Genomic DNA, 21,865 nt, shown 5'->3' with positions numbered 1-21,865 from the left:
ATCCCCAATGCTCAACTCTTCAACTCCCAGGGGAAGCTGAAAAGGAGCGCCCTCCTCCAGGCGGCAGCCCTTCATCCTCCTCAGCCTTCCTCTGGATGGCATGAACGACCTTCCCTCAAGTGGCTCCCCCGACCCACAGATCCTGACAAGGAGCACGATCCGGTTTTCCACTCCCCACCAAAACCATGTTCCCCGCACGCTCCAGCGAGATCTACCCCGAGGTGGGTTGCTTTTCCCGACAGTCCCGTTTTCTGAAAACCCAGAAACGCCGACTTTTCCATACCTCCCCTCCCACCCCATCGCACCCACAGCTTCCCCTGCAGCCCGTTGCCATCCCCCGGGACTAACCCTGTCCCCTTTCCCCGTTTCCCCCACTAGCCTGATATTCCCAAGACTTCCTCCGCCGCCTCCTCCCTCTCTCTTAAGCAGCCTGTCCCGGTCCCGCCAGGCTCCGGCATCCAAGCGACGGGTTGTCCTCCAAAGCTCGATTTCCACCCCCCATTTATTTGGGAGGGGAAGACTCCCCCCTCCAAGACCCACTTCTGTTTGAGCGAGCACCAACTTCCCGGCCGTCTCCCAAATATCCCGAGCGATCGATCGGACTCCTTGGCTTAAGCCTCTCCATTATTTTGGTGAGCCCCCTCCCCAATCGGACCCTCCCCCAATAATATATTTCCAGACCACATACAACTCCGTCTGCCCTCATTCCCTTGCGCCCCGTTCCCTGTTTCTCCCCTCTCTCTTATCATAAATATATAAATTATGCTAATTAAGACCATTGCATATTCACCGAACCGGGTCCCCCCCGCCCCCGATCCACGCCATACCGGCCCGCCGCACCCCCACTCACCGCTGTGCAGCCGGGAGAGAACGCTTGTCCCCCCAAGCCCGGGCTGGGGCTCCGCCGAGCCGATTTCCCCCACCTCCCCACACTTTTTTTCCCTTGGGAATGATTAAAAATTCATCTCACAGCAGCTGGAGCGAAGGTTCCTGCACACACAAAAAGGGGGGAGGGCAGCGCTCCCACCCACCCCCAGGCCCAGCCGGCCTCAAATCCTGCTGGAACCGCAGCCCCCGAGGGTTTGCATCAGGGATGCCCCCTCCCCATCTCCAGGTACAGCCAGCGAAGCTCTTGCCCCGCCTGGGGGGGCTGGAAGGCAGGGGCAGATTTTGATACTCGGGATTTTTAGCTGCTGCGTCATGAACATAATTTATGCAAAGGCCTTTGCCGCATCCTGCATAACTCCGAGGTTGCCGCTAGGTGGAGCAGAGAGCCCCCTCCCCTTTCCAGCCGGCTTCCCCTCCGGCCCGTCCCATTTCCCCACCCACAACTCTCAACGCGAGGAAGGCTTCTTGGGCATATATAATATATTCCTTCTCTTTTCCTTTTCCCCCCTCTTCAGTTCTCATCAAGTCAGAGAAGTGGGTGGGGGGATGAAAGCTGCCCAAACTGAATGTATTTCAGTAGCGTGTGTTTTTGATGCTGTCTAAACCTCTCTCAGCTTCAGACAGTGCTGTACTATAAAGGCAGATCTGATCTTCCCAATCCTGCCAATTGCTTTTGGAGGAGGTCTGGGTGATTTTTTTTTTTAAAGTTCAACTGGATTACTGCAGTCAGCCTAACAAAGGACAGGTAAACAAACTGCAATGACCTAGAGAATTAAAGCAGAAATCCAGTCGTGGTGTAGTCTAAAAGTAACTCCCATTAGTATGCTGCCAGTATTCTTTCTCCAGCAAAGGTCTGTGCTGTAGCTTAAGCAAAAATTCAGTTCTTCCATGCCTGAGTATTTCCACTGCTACAGATAGACTATATAGTTGGTTTACATTGGGAGATGGTTGGAAATTCAGTACAAAAAAAATACCTATAGGTTCAGCAAAGGTAAGGTAAAGGTTCCCCTCACACGTATGTGCTAGTCGTTCCCTACTCTAGGGGGTGGTGCTCATCTCCGTTTCAAAGCCAAAGAGCCAGTGCTGTCCGAAGACGTCTCTGTGGTCATGTGGCCAGCATGACTAACGCTGAGGAACTTCCACCAAGGTGGTCCCTATTTTTCTACTTGCATTTTTATGTGCTTGTGAACTGCTAGGTTGGCAGAAGCTGGGACAAGTAACAGGAGCTCACTCCATTACGCAGCGCTAGGGATTCGAACTGACGACATTTCTAATGGACAAATTCAGCATCTTAGCCACTGAGCCACTGCATCAGTAAAAGAGAAGAGGAAAAAAAGAAAGGAAAGGAAGGAAGGAAAAAAGAGGGAAAGAAGGAAAGAAAAAGACCGACCTATACAGAACTGTATTGCAATTTGCTTGATAAGAAAAGTAGATAATTCTGGTGTCTCCTGGGAAACAATAAACTAATCTCCCTTTTTCAATGGCAAATTGTCGTTTACCTGACTTGTCAGCCCTTCAGGGTAGGCCAAGTCAAGGGACAGATTTGGCAGTGATCCCAAGAATGTGCCTTTACAGGTAGTCCTGGACTTACAACTACATTTGAGCCCAAAATTTCTGGTGTTAAGCAAAACAATTGTTAAGTGAATTTTGTCCCATTTTATGACTTTTCTTGCCACAATTGTTAAGTGAATCTGGCTTTCCCACTGACCTTTCCTTGTCAGGACGCTGCAGAAGGTGATCACATGACCCTGGAAACATTGCAGCCATCCTAAATATGAGTCATTTGCCAAGCACCCGATGCGACAATGGTTGTAAGTCTGAAAAATGGTCATAAATCACTTTTTTCAGTGCCTTTGTAATTTTGAATGATCACTAAATATACTGTTGTAAATCGAGGATCACCAGTATAATAGTAGGGTAGAATAACAAGTTTGAAAGTCCTTCAGAGATTTCCTGTTCCCCACTTTATATTGAACAAAATCAAGGCAGGGTTATTTTGAGTTTCTTTCTCATGCTTTCCTCTCTCTCAGAATGGAGTCATATTTTCCCCAAATTCCCTTAAGGGTTGGCTCATTTCTTCCTCATTCCCAAGATCAGGTCTACATTCCTTCACACTTCTACCCACAGAGACCACAATTCAAGTTATTTCTTTACACTGCTTATCTATCTTATCATTCTGTGATTCTAAAGGCCTTAAATCATAAGCTTTATTCTGGAATTTAGTGGCAAGAAAAGATGATTGCCCCAACTTTGTAAATCAACAAAAGAGACAATATATGATAACTTGCAGTACAAAACTTGGTTAGGATTTTGTATTCTGGAAATGACCCAGAAAAGGGTCATCGTGGGAGGGCTAGTTTAACAGAGAACCATTGAGCTTTCTACACAATATTTCAATCAGCATAGAGAAAATATCACATGAATAAAAGTATTTGCATATGAAAGTAGTCCTCGACTTATGACTTGCAACCAGAGATGGTATTCAGCCAGTTCGAACCGGTTCTAATGTACTGGTAGTGGAAATTTTGAGTAGTTTGGAGAACCGGCAAATACCACCTCTGGCTGGCCCCACCCTCCCGCCCCCATCATTCTCTGTCCTATATTCCCTTGTTTTTTTAACTCGGCTGATTCGCACAGGAGAGCAAATTGCTGTACCTCAGCTGAGCTAAAAAACAGCTTAGCTCACCAGCGCTGACACTAAGGGCGGTCTTTGAGTGCTGCATGCGCGCAAAGCGCACTCCCATAGAACCGATAGGAAAAATTTTGGAATCCCACCATTCCTTTAGTGACTGTTCAAAGGCACAATGGGACTTATGACTGGTCCTTGTATTTATGACTGTTGCAACATCCCCACGGTCATGTGATCAAAATCCAGGCCCTTGGCACCTGGCATGCATTTATGATGGTGGCAGCATCCCAAGATCATGTGACGACCTTCCTAGCCAGCTTCAGACAAGCAAAGTTAATGGGGGAAGCCTGTTTCACTTAATAGGCACATGATTCTCTTTAACAATTACAGTGATTCACTTAGCTGTCATGGGAGGGGGAGAAAGGTCGTAACATTGAGCCCAACTCACTTAACTCACTTGCTGAGCAATGGAAAGTCTGGTCCAATCGTGGTCATAAGTTAAGGATATCTGTAATTTAAGTTATCATTTCCTATCCGGCTAGACCTTTGATTCACCTAATTCAGTACTATACTATAACTGCTTGGTGGCAGTGTCCATCCTGAGACTAAATCTGAGACCTTTGCAAAACATCGTTGCAGGCTGCATTCTGTCAAAGAAATGACAGCAATGTACATTGGTCAGCCTCTAAAAATTTGGCATGTGAGAGTACAAATCATTGTTGACTTCTTTGAGCCAAAGAGTCTGTTTTACATTGGATAAACACACCAGATCAAAGCTGTGCTCTGAGTAAATGAATGAAGAAAGGAGATGAGCATTTAATGGAAACAAATTAGGGTAACAACTGAGAGCTGAATTTATAGCTTCCAGAAATTTAGTCCCGTTTGCCATATATAGCCAGCTACTGCTTTTCTAAACATGAAAGTAAACCACATTTTCCATCAAAGCAAATGTTTAGAAAAAAAAATGGTTGTCTGCATCCAGATCCATGAAGCATATGAACATTAATATTATTCATGTTCTTTTTCTGTAATGTATACCCAAGTAACATTGTCAACATTTTCAGTAACAACTGAATCCATTATGGTAAAATGCCTCTGCTCTGGTACAGCTGGTTTTCAGACATCATATTGCAATTCAGCTAAGAACTTAGTTTGCATAGGCTGCCTGGTGATTATGAATATTTAAATACATCAATCTCACTGAATTTAGACTCATTTACATACATTGGCATACTATTAATATAATACATTCAGGAAAATAGAGCAATTATTTTTTAGCTCAATCAAGAGAGCAGCAGAAATTCTTTCTAAAGCAATATTTTAGAAAGGGGTGGGCAAAATATACTTTAAAAATGAAAGCTCCTTCTTTATAGATGTTATCAAATGTATGATGTAGAAATCTTCATAGATCTTTATTCCTTTTGCGATAAATCTATTTATTGAGGTTATTGTAGTTAGAGATGGCTCCTCTGTCATAGTCAAAATTCCCTTTTATACATTCTTTCTGCATTCTGTGACAGGTATTCTTTAACTGCTGCAATTCTTTATTATCTATATGCCCATTTTGAAACTTCCTGATGTTATTGCTAATCTACACTTACATATGTTCAACAGTAAAGCTGAATTTCTCCTAAAATGTCTTTTCATTTAGATATTGTATGAGTACTAAAAAATAGCAAAAATGTCCAAGTTGAATTATAGATCTTTTTCAAGGTAATAAATGGTGCTTAACATAAAGATATAAGGGACTATAAACCTAACAGTAGTGTAAACATATGTAATACTCTGTTTCCCCAAAAATATTGCAACACAGCAGCAGCCATGAGGTGACCAGGCTCGCTGTCTCCTGCACCTCAAAAACAATAAGACCGCCCTGAAAATAAGGCCAATTGCTTATTTCAGGAGTCAAAAGAAAATAAGACCCTGTCTTATTTTCAGGAAAACATGGTGTATGTATTTGTGTATGTGAAATATATATCTATCGATATAGAGCTATAGAGATTAGATAATCATGCTGCAGCTTGATTCTACAGTTGTTGAATTTCATTTTTTTTCTCATTAATAATGACAAAGTGAAAACAGAATTTTAGAAATGTCTGTAAATTTATTAAAAAGAAAAAAACCTGAAATATTACATTGGCATAGGTATTCAGACCCTTTGCAACAACACTTGAAATTTAACTAACGCACATCCCATTTCTCCTGATCGTTGCTGCCATATTTGCACACCTTGATTGGAATCTACCTGTGGTAAATTAAATTGATTGGACATGATTTGGAAAGGCACACACCTCTCTATAGAAGGCCTCACAGCTGACAATGCATACTGTAGCAGAGCAAAAGCCATGAGGTCAAAGGAACTGCCTGCAGAGCTCAGAGACAGGATTATTGCAAGGCACAGATCTGGGGAAGGCTTCAATAAAATTTCTTCTGCACTGAAGGTTCTTAAAAGCACAGTGGCCTCCATAATTCTCAAATGGAAGACATTTGGCACAACCAGGACTCTTCCAAGTGCTGGTTGCCTGTTGAAACAAAATGGGGGAAGAAGGGCCTTAGTAAGAGAGGTGACCAAGAGACTGATGTCACTCTTACTGAGCTTCAAAGATCCTGTGTGGAGATTGGACAGAGTTCCAGAAGGACAACCATCACTGCAGCCCTCCACCGATACAGTATACGAAACAGTTGGTGTACACCAGATTGAGGAAGATTATAGTGTACAGAGGATGTTACAAGAAGTGATGTTCTTTTCTCTTATACATTATTGCCTCCCTTTGAAAGCCTCTGCCCACAATTTCTAATTTAAGAGTGAAATGGAAAAAGTTTTTTCTTTGGGTTCATTTAACTGAAAAACTGGAAGACAAGGAGATGAGAGATTTTCACAGTGGAAAAACTGGATATTCACACAGCTCAATCAGCGAACTGATTTAAGTGTCTGATTAAGTATTAAGTATTTACTTGGGACGTGGTGGCTAAGATGCTGAGCTTGTGGATCAGAAAGGTCGGCAGTTTTGTGGTTCAAATCCCTGGTGCCGCATAACAGAGTGAGCTCCCGTTACTTGTCCCAGCTTCTGCCAACCTAGCAGTTTGAAAGCATATAAAAATGCAAGTAGAAAAATAGGAACCACCTTTGGTGGGAAGGTAGCAGCATTCCGTGTACCTTCAGCATTTAGTCATGCTGACCATATGACCACGGAGATATCTTCGGACAACGCTGGCTCTTCAGCTTTGAAAGGGAGATGAGTACCACCCCCTAGAGTCAGGAACGACTAGCACAAGTGTGCTAGGGGAACCTTTACCTTTATTTACTTGGGGGGGGATTGGACTAGATGACCTACAAATTCCCTTCCAACTCTGTTATTCTGTTAAGTATAAGAATCCCCTATCAGCCATAAGAATCTTTCAAAATATTCCTGTCTTTTGGGGAAGTAAAAACAGTTTCTTTTCTATTTATCAAATATGACTGGTAATGGATAAAATTCAGGAGATATTTTCAGCATTACCTCTAACCCAGGGGGTAGTCAACCTTTTTATACCTACCGTCCACTTTTGTATCTCTGTTAGTAGTAAAATTTTCTAACTGCCCACTGGTTCCACAGTAATGGTGATTTATAAAGTAGGGAAGTAACTTTATTTTATAAAATTTATAAAGCAGAGTTACAGCAAAGCCCTACCGCCCACCATGAAAGCTGGAACGCCCACTAGTGGGCGGTAGGGACAAGATTGACTACCACTGTTCTAACCTAACAAAAAATATTGTAGATATGTTTTGCCTTTCCTTCAACTTTTTGTGCATAAAGAAAAAAAAAAAGAAAATGCTAGGGAAATGCAGAAATGGTTTCAATGGGAAGAGAAGCTCATCTGGATTCCATTTCTCTCTACCCAGGAAAATCCTGAAAATGAGACAATCGTTACCTCTGACAACTTAGCTCTTGCTTTCAAACTCTTTCTCCTTTTAAGTGAGCAGTCGTAATGAATTTGCAGCAAGCCTGCAAATTTACTCTAAATTTATCCAGGACTCTTTCCCACTTTTAAAAATAAGAATATTTTTCTACTCATGAATTATTTAAGCTTTGTGCCTAACAGTTCATTCTGCGCATTCACGAGTCTACAAGAGTTGAAGTTTTACAGCAAGGAAATAGAGAGTGTTGATCAGAAAGCTTAAGACTGTCTAAAACAGAGGAGAAAGCTTTTGGTTCTCTAGCTCAGGGCTGAGCAATTAATTTTTCCAAGAAACTGGGACTGGGCTAAACCAATGCACTTGTTTACATTTAATTTCTAATTTCTGATTGACTTCACATGGGCCAGACAGGGACAACTGAATGGTGGGATGTAACCTGGGGATGTAATTCATTGTTTACTATGATTACCAACCCTGTTATTTAAAGTGTGGTTTATGGGTTCCCAAAACTATCTCAGGTGTCTACAAACACTTTTTTTGCCAGATATTAAGGATATTTGTAAAAGTATTGAACACTACCAACATTAACAAAATCACCATCAGTCAATTGCAAAAGGCAGTTTTATTTGGAACAGCTTACATCTGGCAACAATGTCTTTAATGCTATGAAACAACATCTGCCTATCCCAGATCCTAGTCAATAGGTAAATAAAATTTCCAAATATAATCTAAATATCTAGCTAACTCTGCGATCAACCATAATAATATACCTTATGTCTACTAGAGTCCTTGAAATCTCTAATAAAAGCCGCCTCTGTCCTTAATCTGTCTTACATAGATCACTGCCTGAATGAACTCATCTATATTTACATAGAAATCAGAATGCATTCAGAGCTTGCTGTCAATTACTATCGATTATATACTGTCGATTATAAAGTACCTTTTGGGAGGTGAGTCGGTCATAACTTCTAAAAATCAATAAATGACCAGTTGTAAGTTGAGGACTACCTGGTAATGGTGTTTTTCCCCCTTGTATTTTCTAGTGCAATGAATCCCTCCCCATTCCGTTCACGTTGGAGGCACCGTTCAAGATGCTTTCCACTTGGAAGGATTAGGTGGTGACATCATCATTGCTTGGAGGATGCCCTTGGGGCAATGGTGGGATTCAAATAATTTAACAACTGGTTCTCTGCCCTAATGACCAGCTGGGTAGGCATGGCTCGGTAGTCATGTGACCATGTGGCCATGGCCAACTCAACGTCACTCACGTCGTTGTGTGCTTTGCCTTAGCTGTTACAATGTAATAAGGGTTAACTGGAGAGGCAGTTTTTGTAAGCAGGGCAATAAAGATTAGGCTAGAACAATGGTTCTCAACCTGTGGATCACGACCCCTTTGGGGGTCGAACGACCCTTTAACAGGAGTCACCTAAGACCATCCACCTCCACTGGCATCACCCATGCTCAGGAGCGCATACTGAAGCGGCAGGTGCATGAAGAGCCCCGGGTGGTGAAGCAGCCTCCTCCCAGCTCCAGGCGCAACCTAGAAGCCGCTCCGCCCGGTCAGGAAAAGGCTGAGGCCCTGAAGGAGAAGAGAGATGGGTTCTTCTGGGTGGCGGATCAGCTTTGGCTCCAACGACATCCATAGTGAGCGTGGTCAGTGGTGCCGCTTCAGCACAGCTGTCTGCACAGAGGCTCGAAGGCACCCGGAGAGCAGAAGACCGGCGGGGCAGTTGGGCCACCCGCTTCAGCCAGCAGGACGGGCTCTCGCCCAGGCAGGCGCATGCTGGGATTTAAGACGCCTTGGGCCTGGATGCTGCCTTTGCCGCTCTCGGTTGTGTCCTGCGGGCTAAACTGAGCCCAGAGGCTTTTTGGCCCCCGGGAAGGGCTGGCAGGAGAGGCCAGAGGGGAGGACAGGCCCCGCCCACCCATTCCTTCCATCCCGAGGAATTCCACTCAGGACAGAAGCACAGTTCGATGTAGCTTAAGCCTCCATTTAAAATCCCATTTAAAGAGCAACTTCTTAATCTGTGTGAAAGAAGAAAGAAAGAAAGAAAGAAAGAAAAGAAAGAAAGAAAGAAAAAGGGAGGGAGGAATGGAAGGAAGGAAGGAAAGGAAAAAGGGAGGGGAATGGAAAGAAAGAAAGAAGAAAAGGGAGGGGGGAATGGAAAGAAAGAAAGAAAAAGAAAGAAAAAAGGGAGGGGGAATGGAAAGAAGAAAGAAGAAAGGGAGGGAGGAATGGAAAGAAAGAAGAAAAGGGAAGGAGGAATGGAAAGAAATAAAGAAAAGAAAGGAAAAGGGAGGGAGGAAGGAATGGAAAGAAAGAAAGAAGAAAAGGGGAGAGGAATGGAAAGAAAGAAAGAAAAGGGAATGGAAAGAAAGAAAGAAGAAAAGGGAGGAAGGAATGGAAATAAAGAAAAAGAAAACTGGGTAGGTGGGGGGGCAGAATGTAAAAAAAGTAAACTTAATAAAGTGAAATTTATGTAAACCATGAACTGCTGTGGGAGGCAGGCACGGAGGTTGTTTTATCCTGGAAAATCCCAGCCTGGCTGATCTTCTCCCAAACCAATATTGGCAGATTAATCACTATGCTTTAATTATGTTCAATTTGTAATAATGAAAATACATCCTGCATATCAGATATTTACATTACAATTCATAACAGTAGCAAATTACAGTTATGAAGTAGCAACAAAAATAATTTTATGGTTGGGAGTCACCACAACATGAGGAACTGTATTAAAGGGTCGTGGCATTGGGAAGGTTGAGAACCACTGGGCTAGAAGCAACACCAGAATGTTTCCTTCCTGCCTTCCTTACAGGATTAACTTTGAAAACTGGGAAAAAACAAAATGAGATTTCTTCCAATAACCAGTTCTCTGAACTGCTTAGAAAGTTAACAACCGGTTCTCCTGAATAGGTGTGAACTGGCTGAACCCCACCACTGCCATGGGGGCTCCTTTCATGTCCCCGTCATGGAGCTGGAGCAAGTGACGGGAGTCACCTCACCATGCTGCAGCATTTGGGACTTGAACACTGGCTTATTAACCTCCAACCCAGCATCCTAACCAGAGGTGGGTTGCTCCTGGTTCAGCCCAGATCAGGCGAACCAGTAGTAGCAGCAGTGGGAGGCACTGCCCACCCACCCAAACGCTTCTGTGCATGCGCACGAGTGCACGGGAGCACACCCAACCAATAGTAAAAAAAAATGGCAATCCACCACTGATTCTAACCATGCGAGCCACTGTGCTCTAAGTGCAATGAATGAAGAGTAAACATTCCTTTAGGTTTTTCAACTATCTTGCCTAGCATACAGCTGTGACTTCCTAGTGGTCTTTCGTCCAAATATTAATACCTGCTTAATACTTGAGTCAAAGGAAAATCAACTATATGTTGACATCTGCTGAGGTTTTATAACAATCATTTAAGCCTAATATTGTAACACGTAATACTATAATGTATTCCTCAGTTAGGTGACAGTGCAATGCACACTTATTTTCATACAAAACTGAGCCAGTGGGGTCTAGCTTCTGAGTAATTTATTTAGGTTTATGCTATGAGCCAGAGTCTGCAGTAAAAATCAGAGTGAATCAATGTGCTTGTGGGAGATCTTATCTACTTCTTGTTTTATCTTAAGTGAGGAAATGTTTTAAATCTCCCTTCAGTAAAGCTATTAAGGTGACATATAGCAAAATATAAAACATTTCTTTTTTTAAAAAAAATCAATGAAAAATCAATAGGGAACAGGCTAACAATTCTAATGAAATAAAAAATGTCTTATCCAGATAATCCTAGAATAATATCATGCATGCTATTTTGAGGAGGATATGAGTAACAGAAAAAAACCTCCTCTTTTAACTACTGGTAAACCTATATACTTTAAATATTTGAAGGTGTCAGAGAGGTGAACAGAACATTTCTATGCTGAACAGATTGTTTCTATGGTGAACAGAACATTTGCGCAGATGAATCTTGAATTTTATAGTGCCAGTGCTTGAAACGGTGGGGTAAACTAGACTGGAAGACAATGACATTGATGAAAAACTGGTGAAGTATGCAGTATCCATTCTGTATACTTACTCCTATGTAACTGCTATAGTAAGTTGTACTGTAATATGCTTCATAGGTGTAATACATTAAACGTAAAGGTTCCCTTCGCACATATGTGCTAGTTGTTCCCGACTCTAGGGGGCGGTGCTCATCTCCATTTCAAAGCCAAAGAGCCAGTTCTGTCCGATGACGTCTCCGTGGTCATGTGGCCAGCATGACTAAATGCCGAAGGTGCATGGAACACTGTTACCTTCCCATCAAAGGTGGTTCCTATTTTTCCACTTGCATTTTTACATGTTTTCAAACTGCTAGGTTGGCAGAAGCTGGGACAAGTAACAAGAGCTCACTCCTTTAGCACTAGGGATTCGAACTGCCGATCTTTCTGATCTACAAGCTCAGTGTCTTAGCTCCTGAGCCATCGTGTTCCTAGTGTAATACTTTACAGAAATCTAATTTCACTCCTCAGAAAAACAAATTGCATATTAGCATTACTTTTTTTCGTAATGAAAAAGTCATGCCAGAGTTTTTTACCAGCCTCAAATCATGGCTATTCAAACTTCATTTTATTAGTGTGGATCCCTGAAACAAACACTTCTGGGGTTTTAAGCATTGAGTGAACCTGGGACCGTTGGACGAATTTACAGCATTGGGGTTTGAAAAACTCAGTACAGCCATCTGGTGGATGAGAGAAGCCAAGGAGGGTAGCAAACATCAGTTGGGTTTTGGAAAAGAAATGGAAAGCTTCGAAGAATGAATATGAAGGGCTGCTTGGATTGAAAAGCTGATCATCGTTCTCAGGGTAAGTACTTTGCAAGAAAATATTTGCAAGTAACCAGAAACCTTGGAATAAGTCTGCCTACCTCTAGGAAGTAATCAAGAGCATGCAGAACTTTTCAGCTATGATAAAATCAGTGAGGTTAGACTTTAAAGTAACTATCATTATTAGCTAAGGCTGATGCTAAAATAGCAATGTGAGAAAGCATGCTTTTGATGTTAAAGAACAGTATTCTCTAGTGCAAATTTATAGCTTTCTGGCTTAATTAAACTTGAAGCCTATGTGCAAGGTCTTCCATTGATCTCATATGCATGAATTTGGACATGTATGCAGTTCTTCAACTGGGAAAGTAACTCCTGAAAATTTCTTATTTGATTTTTATCTCCCTGAGAATTGTTATTTTGCAAAAAAAAAAAAAAAGAGAGAGAGAATCAAATTGATTTGTATTAATCAATATATGAAAATAGCTTCTTAATGTATGATGTATTGCCAACAGGCCACACAGGGTTGATATATATATGATTCCTTATTGGTTTTAGAATCAATATAACACCAAGACCTATTTACATCATAATAAGCCATAATGAGATTTACTGGGTTTTGGCTTAGCACAATATAAGAAACATACTATTATGGCTCATTCAGCATGCTGAGATTAAATTAAACAAAGTCTCAGGGGAATGTGCTGATTTGCACTTGTAATTTTGTCCCACTCAAGCATATCCTATCCCAGTGGTATTAAACTCGTAGCTCACGGGCCGAATGTGTCACGTGCTGGCCACCCCCACCTCCGTTTGGGTGAAGGGGGAGGGGAAAGTTGCGATACGTCACACGATGATGTGTCATTGCAAGTTTGACACCCCTGTCCTAGCCCCGATTCCATCAGTGCCGGATTACAACTACAGTTATTCATAATTGGCATAATTAATGGGAGTTGCAATGTAACATACTGTAACCTGAAGGCGCCAGGTAAAAGAAGGCTGGTTTGCTGCAATATAGATAATTGTGCAGTATTTTGGAAGTAAAGTATTTTCTGATCTTGGGAATCTTTGCCTATGGTGGCCTCAAAAGAGCCGTTAAATTTCTTCCTCATTCTTGGTAGGACACATAAGTTGGTAACCATTAATAACTGTTTATCCTTCCCCTTCAGGTCTTACTATAGCCCAACACAAGAGGCTTCCGTCCGGAGAGGTGTTTGAAGCGAGTTGGTTCTTGGGACTGGTTGACGGGTAGTTGTGGTGCTAGTTTCACCATTTCCATGATGAGACTGATGTGAACGTTGTTCTCCACGCTGTAGATAATGTGAATGTTGTTCTCCCCGCCGTAGACCTTGATGTATCCTATGGCTGCCATTGCCTTTGTTGTGGCGATAGGCAAGACGGGGACGTATTTGTGCTGGACGGGATCACTTTGGAGACAACTCAGGAGGGCATGCCACATTTGCCATTCTTGCTTCCATTGGTTGTGCTGTTTGTCACTGGACCACATGAAACATAGGTAGCTTTCTCTGACAAGGAATAAATAAAACATCTGCTGGATGTTTTCCAGGATGGCTATGAAGTGATTGAGCATACTGAGCAGACTGTTGTTGAGGTCAGGCCCTGTGAGCAGCACTTTGTTCAGAGAGGGGCCTTGGGATTGCACGCTGGTATCAAAAACTGCTTGAGCTTGGCCTGGCTCTTGTGGCTGGTACTTTCTAAAGAATGGTAGGTACCAACATTCTTCATCATTTCTCAGAGGTGGAGCGAGTTCTACATGTCCGTTCTGGACTGTCTGGTCTAGGAACTCCACAAAATGAGCTTTCATGTTTATGATTTGTCTCAGATTGAAGAGGTGAGAGAGAGGTTGCTCAGGGTTATTTGGACACCGTTGCTTTGGTATGCAAAAAGGTATTGGAGCCATCCAATTCTTAGTGGCCTCCTGTTGGAATTCCTTGACCATGAGCCTCAGAAATTCTTTGTTCTCTAACGACAAGGTCAAGTCGTTGTCTTCTTTGCTGGTCTGGAACACTGTTGCTCCTAAAACTGGCTTGAGTAAGGAAGTCGTGAAGTGTTCTTGGCATGGTTTCAACTGAGGTGCTCTCCTATTACTAAGAATGGAGGTCGTGAAGACACTCTCCTGGGTTGGGACCCGTAGCCTTTATATGCACATTGTTCCAAAGATGACCTAACCAAGTCTTGTCTTCTGGGTGAATGGGGCATCCATTGGGCCCTCGACTACTTCCTGTGGAAGAAAGGCTGTGGAGGCGTCTGCTCCCAGCAGGAGCAGGATTTTGGCTTCAGGATCTGGGGGGGGGAAGCGATTGGCTATGTGTTTCAAGTGTGGTATGTTGTTCGCTAACCATCTGGTGTTGCAATCTGGTTGTGATCGTTTGGTAGGTCGTCCCATTCTAGTAATGGCGGCAATGGGAATTGTGCGCTTCCGTCTAATGCTTCTATGCAGAATCCATTGACTTCCCTCCCCACTGTGCGCTGGGACTCAGTGCATTCTGATATTGCGAATTCTATCTCTTTGCTTTGGACGTCGAAGAGATTAAAAAATGCTGACCTTGCTAACGACCTGGTGCTTTGCCCGTCCAGAATTACGTACATCTTCATGGCCTGTTCTGGGTGTGTCACAGGATAGACTTTGGCTAGGCAGATCTTATGGCATGTGCAAGGGGTGGAGGAACCACCATATACTGCGGTACATCTGACACTTACACCTGTGTTAGCTTCTGGGTGCGTTTCAGCGTCTTGTGGAGAATTATTGTTTGGAGGAAGGTCAGTCGTTGGCCGATGCGTCACCGTGGAGTTTGGATGCAGGGCGCCAGGGTGTCTGTTACCAAAGGCGGAAAAAACTCCCAATGCATCACATGACACCGCCATGGTGACAGGAGTAGGACACCCCTGCAGTAAGGGCAATGAAACAGCAATACATCTTTGACCTTATTGGATCCTCAGACAGAACAACCTTGTTTAAGATGACCTGCGTTTTCCTAGAGAAAGAAGACTTTCTGTCTACAAGGCCGGATGGAGGCATTTGCACAGCATCTGCGGGATAAAATCATTCACAACCATTCCAAGTTGGATGCCAACTTTGATACAGGTCTAAGGGAGATGATAAGGTAGAGTCTTGATTGATTATCTGGGAACAGTTTGATCCTGCTGGACCTGAGGAAGTGGACCAGATGCTTAGAATAGTGAGCTAGCTACCTGCTCCTTAGATCCATGTCCTCATGCTAGTTAAGGCTGCCCCAAAGGTGTTGTACGTTTGGATCTTAATGATGGCTAATTATTCCTTGAAAGAGGGTTTTGGAACAAAGCAGCATTGGTTTGCCCTCCTCTTCAAGAAGCCATCACTGGATCCTACTACACTGGACAATTTTTGTCCAGTATTGTGAAGAAGGAAGCATCTTTAGAACCCTGGATGAAGCAAATTATCTGGATTCCTTTCAGTTGGGATTTAGGCCTGGACTTGGGATGCACTTGAGAAATTTTGGGCTCAATTGTGATTGTAAGTCGAAGACTACCTGTACTATAATGGACTGTACCAGGTGCCTGCCCTTGAAGGCTATTTGGAAGCATCAGCTGGTGCAGAATGTGGCTGCACAGATATATGTGTCCCTAAGAGGGTACACGATACCTCAGTTCCAGAGTTTGCTTCCAGGTGCAATTCAAGGTGCTGGTTTTGACGTTTAGAGTCCTACATGTCATGGGCCACAGTATTTGAGGGATCCTCTTTTCCCAATTGCATATATCTGTCCCACCAAGTCAGGCAGGAAGGGTATGCTGTGGGTCCTATCATTCCCCCTTCCAAGTGAGGTTAGCTCGTCTCTGAAAACCTTGAGAAAGGTCTTTAAAACCTGATTTTTTTTGGGGGGGGGGCTGCAAGATGGCTGCATGTTAAGTGATGTTTGTTCTTTTTTTATCTCGGGTTTTATATTTCACTGCTTTCTTTATGTGTTTATTTTATTTGTTTTTAGGTTGTTATGAAGTTAACAGTTGCTGTAAACGGCCCAGAATCATGTATTTGTGAGATGGACGGCTATATAAATATGCTAAATAAACACATGAATGTAATTGTGTAAACATGAAAGGATAGGTAACAACTCGTAAGGCTGTATGTTTTTTTTCCGCTCTCGGCACAAAACACGTAGAACAACTCCTTCAACTCCCGCCCTCCGCCCACTGCATAAAGAGCGCCACGCCCCCTCGCCTCTGTAGCCCCACCCCTTGACACAGCCGGTCGGTTTTTTTTTCTGTTCCGTTCCTCGCGGCAGCGCTGCGGCGTGACGTCACGCGCTGTAACGTAACCCCTTTCATCAGGGCTGCAGCGACAATAACAAGGAAGTGTTGAGCGAAGAGGGTCGCCGCCGTTGCTAAAGCTAACGAGTCGCCTGAACCTTTCGTAGTCGGGTGAACCGTCGTTCTCGTTCATTCGTTTGCAGCGCCGCCATCATGAACAGCAAAGGCAAGAGGCTGATTTCCTCCTCCTCCTTCCTCTTCTCCCCTCCCCCCGCACAACCCCACCCAACCGCCTCACCTTTAGCAGGGTCGCTGCTCCTTTAAGGCTATCGCCGCAGTGTTGTTATGTGCGGGCCTAGTCAATGACTGGCGGCAGCCCTGACCAATAGAAAGCCGGGCGAAGTGGAGGGTGGAAGGCAATGGGGGAAGGGCTCAGGTTAGGTGGCTATGACGTAACCTTCCTTGGCAGGTTGTTAACCCTTTGGCTGCTGCAGTCGGAACGGGTGGTTAGTGGGCCAAAAGAGCCCTCTCCTTTCCACGGATTCCGAGATGCTCGCTGGAAACACGCGAGTCGGGAGGGCACCGTAGGGTGAAAGGTTTTTAATGGGGGGCACCGTTTCCCTGGGAATGGAGCCCCTAGTGCCACATGCACGTGAAAACACTGACATTTGGGAGAAGGGTAGAATTTGCGGGGGAGCTTTGGGGGGGTGGGGTGGATCGCAGCTTTGACAAGTAGTAAATCCTTTGAAGTCGGAGCTTTTGCGATGGGAGCTCCACTTTTGGCACCGGACCGCAATGGGCAGGCATGGGGCCTAATACCGCTATGCTCCCTGCCTGTTAGTTCTGAAAAGGATTTAGATGCCAAAAGTTCTTATGCGGTTCCACAACTGATAAGTCAACCATTCTTCTTCTGTATACACAATTCCCTGATGTTATATTTGGGATGCTTTGAAATTTACACACAACCCCCAGGGGTCAAGGGGGGCATCATTTGCTCCTATCATAAGGGTGGCTCTGTCTGATAACATTCCTTATTTCCTTTGCAAATTTAAATAACAGAGGCCAGGGTGGACAGAGGGTGGATGGAATGATAACTAAAGAGAAATTGATCCTCAGGGAGGGGTTTGTTCGATACCAAGAGTGTGCCCTCTGCCCCTAGAGTAAAATGGGAAATGAATGAACAATGAACCACAGAATGCAGAAACAAATGGCAAAATTGCAAGAAAGGTTTGCATTCGTTTCTCCTTTTGCTCCTTATTAGGTGTTGCCCTGCATTTAATTCATTACTTCCTGGATGAGAGTTGTAATTTGGTTGACAGGTCCTAAAAGGAAGGAATACAAGTGGCAGGATCATCCCTGGATAGTTCAGGGCATGTAAGAGTTGGTTAAAACAGTACGCCAATAGTCTGGTCCTTTTCAGGAAGCAAACCTGACCAGATTTAGGGTTGCATTTGAATTGGTGGTATATCCAAGCTTACAGTTTTACTTCCCATGAAATTAAAAAAAAAATAGAACTGATTTGGTAGGTTTCATAGTTCAAACATTGCTCTAAATGGGATAGCCTGCATCTGTTTAAATCCAGCACATTCCAAAATGAAATGTGTACAGTTTGGGACTTTTCTTAAAATATGCATTGTGGTGGTATAAGCTATTGAGAATAAAAGTACAAAACGTTGATTAAAAAATTCTGAGTAATCTTAAAGCATTATGGCCTCTTGAGTTGCTCAGAATATGAACTATTTGGCCTGAAATGACTCTGAGTCACAAAGCTTATTAAATAGTTCATAGTAAATGGGGTTACCCTAGCAGAATTCATTTAGCTTATAAATTGTTATAAATTGATGTTATTAACTTTATATGTCATTTACTTATTTCTCATTGCTTCCTATGGCTTTTTTCAGTACATTATTGCTTAATTGCTACCTACCTACCGAATATCAGTTCAACTCCTTTAAACCACAAAACAGTCTGACTACTTGAGCATACCATCCAAATGAAAGCTATATGCTCAGGGATGGCCAACCTAATGAGTGATCCCACATAAAATTTCAAGTATAGGAAACTGGAGAGTAATGTTTAGTTTCTTGTAAAATCTAGCTCCTTATAGCTGAATCCGGCCTATGGTTCTTTTGATTGTGTTTGTGGCAGGCCAGAATGAGGCATTTGAACAGTTTTAACTACTTTGGCAATAGCAAAAGATAGCCAGTTTATTTGTGGGTGGGTGCTGGTGGTAGAACCCTAAAATCTGGGTAAAGGTGCTTTTTGTGCAGTACTATATATATTGGAAGAAATACCCATGCACCCTTACAACTATCAAGCAAGCAACTCATTGGTTTTGCTTGCTTGTTAGTTAAATCAATGGATTTAAAATAGATTTGGTATCCAATGGAGAGAATGGTTAAGCAATTAATTTCTTCTGAAAAATATTTATGGTGCCCATGAGATGGCACTGTCCATTTAAAAATACAATTGTAAAAACACAATTATTGACTACCTTTATTTTTAGTGGGAAAGCTGGTTTGAATGATATCACCTGGATCTCATCGCAGAAGTTTTGCATATTAAAGAACAAAAACACCCGTTTGGCTCTTTTGCTGTTCAGATATAATTTTTGAAGCCTTTTCTTTCTTTCAGATAAAGCTACCAAAGGACGTTTTTTTCTTTATTTCATAAACTTCCAGGTCCTTTTACAGAAAAGACAATTGTCCTGACATTGATTAATTTCTTCTCTTAGGTCAATACCCTACACAGCCTTCCTATCCAGTTCAATCTCCTGGTAACCCGTCTGTGTTCCCACAGACCATACAACTTCCTCAGGCTCCACCTTATTCTGATGCCCCTCCTGCCTATTCAGAAGTATGTACTCCAATCACTTTCTGTTGTAAGAAATAAGATAAGATTTTTTGGATCAGATCAAAAACATCTTTTCACTTATTAAAATGACAACTGTGATTGATAATTGATGAACAAGATAGATTACTGTCATACCATCTGATTTAGTGACAAGAATTTTCTCTAGGTGGTTTCCAATTATTTTGGAGGTAGTTTTGCCAAATGTTTACATTGTTTGAGTTGTGATTTCATCATATGCAAATTATAGATCTGCCCTGAGCTCGTCATTATAAACCAGGGTCAGCATGATGATCAAGATACCAATTGATGCCAAAAGCAGAAGTATGTAACTTCAGCTTTAGTTGAATGTAAATGAAAAGAAAATTTTATACTGAACCTCTTTCACTTTCCAAACTGCAGCATCTGGCACTTAAGATCAGTTGTGGCCTTTGGTTCAGATACTCTTTTAAGGCAAAAGTTTTACGGGGCAAAGGACAAATGAGAGAAAGTTATAAAACTTGTATGTCCTGTTGTGAACTTCCCAGAGACATCTAGCCATTTATTTATTTACAGAAGCTTATTTCCATTATCAGTGGCAAAACATCTTCCTAAGTAGAACAAAAACTTTGAGAAGGAAAATTTCTAAGTATATAGCCATAAGGAATGCTTTATGTGTTCTTTCTTCCTCAGCTGTACCGCCCAAGTTTTGTACATCCTGGAGCTGCCACTGTACCTACCATGTCTGCAGCTTATCCTGGTGCTTCACTGTACCTTCCTATGGCTCAATCTGTAGCTATGGGGCCAATGGGCTCTTCAGTTCCAGTGGCTTTTTATCCTGTTGGCCCTGTCTATCCTCCTGGATCTGCTGTACTTGTGGAAGGTGGCTTTGATGCTGGAGCAAGGTTTGCAACTAATGCTCCTGGCAATATCCCTGTAAGTAGGCACAGAATATTGTATTTGCTATCTGTGATAGAGGATTATGAAAGCAGTCCCCCTCCCTATCTGTCATGGTAATAATGGTATATTACCAAGATGCAAATGAAATCATTTCCCCTCTAGATTTCACAATTGTAAATGCAAAGTATCTGCAAGGATTTTAAAGATTTTCAGCCTCAGGTATTAATGTGATATAAACTGTGGGATGAGACAGGGAAAAGGCTTGCGAGGGTCCAGTGTCACTTATGCTATTATCACTGTAGACATTAGTGAGAATGATAACAACATAAATAAATTTCCTTAAGCTCAAGGTGACACTGGAGCTTTTCTAAGGATGCTGTGATCTTCTTGTAGTTATTTCATCTTTATTGAGGAATTACCCTTCTGAAAGAATAGCCTTCTTGATTTGCAAACCTAACTCATCAATAGAATTGTCAGGGGGGGGGGGAGTTAAAAAAAAATCCTAGCCTGTTATAATTTAGTCACCCAACCATAAAGTTTGGGAGTGGGGGGGAGAATCTAGTTAGTGTAACTCGTGCATCTTGGAAGCCATGCAAGAAGCTTGCGATTTTTGCAGCCCAGCCTGGCAGCCTCTGTCGAGTCTGTGGTCTGCACTTTGTTAGCCTTGTCATATGGCATCCCTCTAATATGTTGCTGTTGTTCTCTTTCAGCCTCCTCCTCCTGGCTGTCCTCCCAATGCAGCCCAGCTGGCTGTCATGCAGGGTGCCAATGTGCTAGTGACGCAACGGAAGGGCAACTTCTTCATGGGGGGCTCCGATGGTGGCTACACCATCTGGTGAAGGAAGGGGGGGGGCTACATTGGTGTAAAGGAACGACATCACATACTGTCAGCACTTCTCACAATGTAACCGCTTTAGTCGTATTAACCTGGAGTTGCAATTTAGACACATGATGATGCGGGGTGTCTTCCTGGTGCCCTGACCCTTCAGGCACTTTTTCTTTTTTTTTTAAAAAAAAGCAAATTTTAAAATACAAAACCATGCAATGGTAGGAGTGCCTCTCTTAAACCTTGGGGGTTAAATTGTGAAATGAATGTGAGCTAAGCTATCCCTCAGATTTCCCTTTAGTTCCACCAGAGAGTGCTTTTCACTGCAGCTCTCTTTCTCTGTGTCTGGCTTTTATTAATCAACTATATATAAAAATGGGGTTGGGGTTGGGGATGAGAAATGGTTGGGGGAGGGAGGAACAGAAGTTGGAAGAAAACTGGCTTCCACGTATCAAACGTACCAAGCTTGCAGATCAGATATACCTGTTGCCAATGACTAGGGCTAAGACCCATCTTTCCTTTTCCTTAGAATCAATGGTGCTGGGGAGATAGATAGTCAGACATAATTTTTTTTTGGGGGGGGGCATCTGTGCTAGATGCCTATTGGAAGAGTATGATGGGGGGGCTCAGTTTTCCATTTCAGAACCCCTTGGTTGGTTCCTTCTACTCACCTTTGCTCTCTGTTCCTTTGCTAGGAAAGTATGCAGCTAGAGCGATGTCCCAGGATGTCCTTTTTTATATATTCTTAAGTGATCTTGGACTCCTTTGCACATTAAAAATCTAACTGAAGCCATGTTTTGGTGCCAGAAATACAACATTTCATTAAATGCTTCCTGTATGTTTCAAC

At 42.9% G+C, this 21,865-nt stretch overlaps 1 protein-coding gene across 2 annotated transcripts; it reads left to right on the top strand.

Annotated features, from left to right (window-relative positions):
• Positions 1–9: 9 nt before the first annotated feature.
• On the top strand, positions 10–21,157 carry DAZAP2 (DAZ associated protein 2). Of its 2 annotated transcripts, none has more exons than XM_032212110.1 (4): positions 10–221; positions 19,198–19,319; positions 19,986–20,228; positions 20,903–21,157. In XM_032212110.1, exons 1-4 carry the CDS (start codon positions 101–103, stop codon positions 21,029–21,031), a joined length of 615 nt encoding a protein of 204 aa, XP_032068001.1. In that variant the 5' UTR covers positions 10–100; the 3' UTR covers positions 21,032–21,157. The 2 variants fall into 2 exon arrangements, with proteins under 2 accessions (XP_032068001.1, XP_032068002.1); XM_032212111.1 differs by lacking the exon at positions 10–221 and adding an exon at positions 16,524–16,689.
• Positions 21,158–21,865: the final 708 nt, after the last annotated feature.

The sequence above is a fragment of the Thamnophis elegans genome, chromosome 2 (genome assembly GCF_009769535.1).
Source record: "Thamnophis elegans isolate rThaEle1 chromosome 2, rThaEle1.pri, whole genome shotgun sequence".
Classification (NCBI taxonomy): Eukaryota; Metazoa; Chordata; class Lepidosauria; order Squamata; family Colubridae; genus Thamnophis; species Thamnophis elegans.
The sequence above is the reverse complement of the archived record's forward strand: the minus strand, read 5'-3'. Positions and strand labels throughout refer to the sequence as shown.